At 27.3% G+C, this 5050-nt stretch overlaps 1 protein-coding gene across 1 annotated transcript; it reads right to left on the bottom strand.

Annotated features, from left to right (window-relative positions):
• Window positions 1-3383: 3383 nt before the first annotated feature.
• Window positions 3384-4816, bottom strand: LOC131622422 (peroxidase E5-like). Its single transcript, XM_058893452.1, has 3 exons — window positions 4577-4816; window positions 4286-4477; window positions 3384-4195 (listed from the first exon to the last, which is right to left on the bottom strand). The coding sequence occupies exons 1-3, from the start codon at window positions 4796-4798 to the stop codon at window positions 3560-3562; spliced, it is 1050 nt and encodes a 349-aa protein (XP_058749435.1). The 5' UTR covers window positions 4799-4816; the 3' UTR covers window positions 3384-3559.
• Between the last annotated feature and the right edge of the window lie 234 nt (window positions 4817-5050).

Genomic DNA, 5050 nt, shown 5'->3' with positions numbered 1-5050 from the left:
CATGATTACTTGGTTAGCACATCTGGATGATTATTTTTCAGGCACTAAATATAATTTATATTTAAGGTTATGCTTGCAATAATTGTAGAGATTAAATACTAGTTCAAATAAATTTTAGTTTTTAGTTTTTTAAAAATTATTTTATAAATTAATTTTAAGAAATAGTTTAGGAGAAAAAAATTATGAATAAGGTTAAGTTTACTTTTGAAAAATTTTCAGTTTTCATATTTTAAATTTATATTTGTTTTAAAATTTTAATTAAGATATTGAAGAACAATGTGGCAACAACTAGTGAATTTTAAAATAGAAAACATTGAAAGTAAACGGTTCAAAATTTCTTTGTTGCAATTAGTTATTTGTATATTGATAATATCTTCACAAAATTTACACGTGGGATTATATTCTTTCAAACAACAATAAATTTAAATATATTTCTTATGCTTTGAAAATATATATTTAGTTTTTTAGTTTTGCAAAAAAAATTATAAGTAATATAATATATATATATATATATATATATATATATATATATATATATATATATATATATATATATATATATATATATATATATGGGAAGATATCAAATAAAAACTTTAGTTATTATAAAAACGGAGAACTTTTAATAATAATCATATGATTTAAAATTAATATCTTAAGCGTCATTCAAATAAATTATTTGCAGGAGTTTCAAATAGATTTAAACTTAAATAACATATACTTGATAGTAATTTATATAAGACATTACGGATATTCTAAGCATCGGAATAGGGTTTGAAGTTTGTATTCTACTGCCTTATCTTGTTCTCATCAGCATGCTGTATTCATACATACATCATATAATATCTTATCCATGACGCACGATCTACCCTTAATCAACCTTCGAAATTTTTTAATTAGATAATTAAAAGTCTAGCTAGAAGACAAAGAAAAATGGTTATAAGAGTTGTTAATTAAACTGACACATAATTTTCCGTGCAAATAGCTCGTTCTCTTGACCTTTCAAAATCCCATCTATTGCACCTCATATCATATTCAAATATGTATATAAAAATTGAAAAAAGTTGTTATGGTGATGGTTTCTTTTACCGGAAAGATACTTGGATATCTCTAACTTGTCCTACATCCTTGAATTCTAACAATTGGATTAATCAATAAAAAAATTTAAATTATTTATTAAAATATTAATATAACTATTATTTTTCTCTCTTGATCAATCTAATTTTATTTAAAAACCCTCATACTTGATATATTATATATATATATATATATATATATATATATATATATATATATATATATATATATATATATCAAGAACAAATAATAATAAAGTGTTAAACTTAATAATATGACACCTCCTATAATTCTCTATTGCATATCTGTATAATAAAATCAACCGTTGGATTAAAAGCTATTATCATATATATCTTGTTCATAAAATTTTACATCAATCAAAATAATTTGATATGTTAAAGAGAATTATAAAAAATGAACAGTTTTCATTAAATTTTGTTACATGTTAATTTTTATGCATCTCATTGACATGTCAAATGATTTTCGATTGATGTTAAATTTTATAAACATGATCTATATAGTAATAACTTTCAATCCAATGATAAATTTTACAATACAAATATGCGGTAGAGAATTATGTCATGTGATCCCTTTTATATATATATATATATATATATATATATAAATAAAAGAAGAAACATATAAATAAGAAGAAATAAGAAAGAGGGGGACAAAAACCTATTGGAATAAAATTGGTTTGTACCATATTTCTAAGGTTTTAATGATAACAAAATATTTAAAGAACAATTTAATAATGTTTGTTCAAGTGTGACAGACCATAGACTAAAATTTGTAATAGAAATTATGTTCTGACATCAAGATTGAACATTAATGAGGAGTTGAAAGAACCAGAATTTGAAGGATCTGAATTTAATGATCAAACTCTAAAGTGCTCAACTTCTAAATACTAGAGTCGAAAGAAAGTCAATCTCTGAAAGTACAGACTCTAAAGAGGTCAACCTTTGAAGATCTATAGATTCAAAAGTTAGTCAATACTCATACTCAGATGCAAAAAGACTCTGAATGTGCTTGAAGCATTTAAATCCAATTGGTTGTCATTTTCTACTTTCCCTCATAAAGATTAGGATTATCAAATGAATGAAAAATGTCTTTATTTTTGTAGATAATTTTATAATTTTTATCAATTTTAAATTTTTTTATGGTTTTATTAGAATTCTTGACTTGGCATCCTAACAGTACATGTAGTTGAGAAACTATACTTATTATCTTTTAATGATGAAATGAACGAGACTTAACAAGTTTGGGAAGGATTATAAGTGTTTTAGCTATTATGAAAATTATTTAATCATTTGTAAGAGATAAAACAATTTGAATTTAGGATTATAAGTGTTTTAGCTATTATGAAAATTATTTAATCATTTGTAAGAGATAAAACAATTTGAATTTATACTTGTGATCAGACAAATATAATCATTAACACATAATACTTTTTAATGACAAAATAACATTAAAATGGAGGTGAAAACCACCAAAATACACATAATTTAAGGGACACAACCTACTGTGAAATATTATCGGAAGACCTTCGTCATTTCACTTGAAATTATAGAGAATGTCTCTAACTACTCTTCACATATAAAACATCTCACATGAAATTTTTAATTCGTAATTCACTTCATTTCTCGTTCTCTTACTAATTTGAACCATTTGAGTGTTAGTTTAATTTGCATATCCATCTTTGCACTATTGTATTAAATCTACTCCATTACATAAAGACTCTTCTGCATCATCTCATCAATTATTAATTATTGCTGATTCGTTATCAAAATAGACCATAATTTAAGTGTGATAATGACAATCGAAATATAGTAAGCTTATTTAATTTCATACTTTCTTAACTTGAGTGTGAAAATGAGAATCAGAATAATGTAAAAGCTTATTTAATTTAATTGTTAAAGTTACTCTTGAAATGAGAAATTGAGCTCTCACGTTGTAATTTTTTTTGCCTTCCCAATTCGCAGCCTTGCCCTAATATGTTAGGCCCTTTAATTGTTAGTTAGAGTCGAATTTTTCTTTATAAGTTTTTTGGTAACACCCAAGGCTCATTTTAAAATTAGTATTTTCCCATTGTAATTGTATGGTATTTCCCCAAAACCTTAAAACAACCAGAGGATGAATTATTTCTCTTATATATTTAATATTTCTTCGGTAGCTTTACTGTAAATTAATATAAATTATTAATTTTTTAAATATATAAAATTAAAAGATAACTTATCATTGAATAAAATGGTTGTCTATCCAAATTCAAAGATACCAAAATATTCCACAATAAATATGTACCCAATATAACTTTACTGAAGGAACAAATAAATACAGAGAGCTTGTAATAGAAAGAGTGAATATTATTTAAAACATCAAATAAAAGAAGATTATCTCACACACACAAAGCTTACGACACACAAATGTACACCACCTAGCTATGGCTTCTTTATTTCAACTAATAACATAACCCTCAAAACACTTACATTGAACTAACCAAATCCCCATTAGTAATATCCAACTCAGATGATTTCTTCTTCTTATTAATAAAATTGCACTGTTTTCTAATTTCACCTTTCTTTCCAGTAAGCACACCAATATTTCCCATTTTAATCATTGACTTCCTAAAATTCTTAAAGAAAGCATTTTCGTTATTTGCAAATTTGTTGACAATGCTAATGGTATCTGCACCTGGTGTTGAGAACAATTCTTGGTCACTTTGAAGCAAACCCTTTTTAACTTGAAGATTGTTGTAGAAGTTTTTGTCCAATGTATCAGGAGTCGTTGGATCCAAGTTGACACGGTTAGTTCCAGGTCCGTCCTGAGGACATTGTTTTTGCAATACTTTTAAGTAAGCTGGATCGAGAGTTGGATCAGGTTTGCCGGTACTGTTGAAGTTGTACAATCGATCACTGAATAAACCGCAACGTGATCTTCCAAATGTGTGAGCCCCTGAGAGTGATACTAGATCAAGTGTGGTGAGACCTTGATTAGCAAAAGCAGATTTCAGTTGAGGTAAACTGAAAGATGGACCTGGAAGATTTTGATTAGCAAGGGTTTGGTTTGCGGTTAAACTATCTCTTCTTCCCAATGGAACCAACCAACCTGGACCTCCGGTCTGTGAACATAAATTAGTTAATAAAAATGTTATGAGTTTATGTGAAAACTCATTTGTTGAAACTGAAAATAGTTAGATAAGGATATTTACCAAAACAGAAGATATTCCAGCAGAAAGTGTAAGAATATCAGCACAAGAAACTGTGTCTGGACAAGAACGTTCTACTGCAGTTTTAATCTGATTTATAACATCTAAACCTCTCAAGGAATTGATATTTGGGAAGGCATCTTGTTCAGTCACAATGGTATCAGTTGTGTTCAACAAAACGGATGCATCACAACCCTGTTATACAAAAATAAGTTAAGTTTATTTAATCTTTTGATACAAAAATAACTTATGTATAAAAGCACTTATGAGAGAAATATATGTATGGATACATACTTGAACAAAGCAGTCATGAAAGTGGAGCCTGATGAGACTAGCAGGCATTCGGGCATCTGTCTGAGCAACGTTGAATAAGATTTCATATACAATAAAATGCAATTGGGGACAAGTTTGAATGTAAAAAAATGGATCAAGTTGTGCATTTGAGGGGAAGGTTAATCCTCCAAACACAATTGCAGCACAGCACAAAGCTGTAGCTAAGAAACGAAGGGGGTTCATTTTTTTCCCTTACTGATATTAGAGCTTTATGTGTTTGAAGTTTGTGCTTGAGTCTGCAGAAAATGTGTCTTATTTATAGGGTCATGACATGACTATGGGTAGCTTGTCGATGCCATGTGAAGAATACTAATGTTATATTACAATAATACTTAAGACACACTTGTAAATTAGTAATCACTTTTCTAAATTTTATAAATCAAGTATTTGTTGGTTAACTTGAATTACAAGTTATTTGCAAATCGAGGAAAATAG

Source organism: Vicia villosa, unplaced genomic scaffold (assembly GCF_029867415.1).
Source record: "Vicia villosa cultivar HV-30 ecotype Madison, WI unplaced genomic scaffold, Vvil1.0 ctg.000030F_1_1, whole genome shotgun sequence".
Taxonomy (NCBI): Eukaryota; Viridiplantae; Streptophyta; class Magnoliopsida; order Fabales; family Fabaceae; genus Vicia; species Vicia villosa.
Note: the sequence above shows the minus strand (reverse complement) of the source record. Positions and strands in the feature narration are given on the sequence as shown.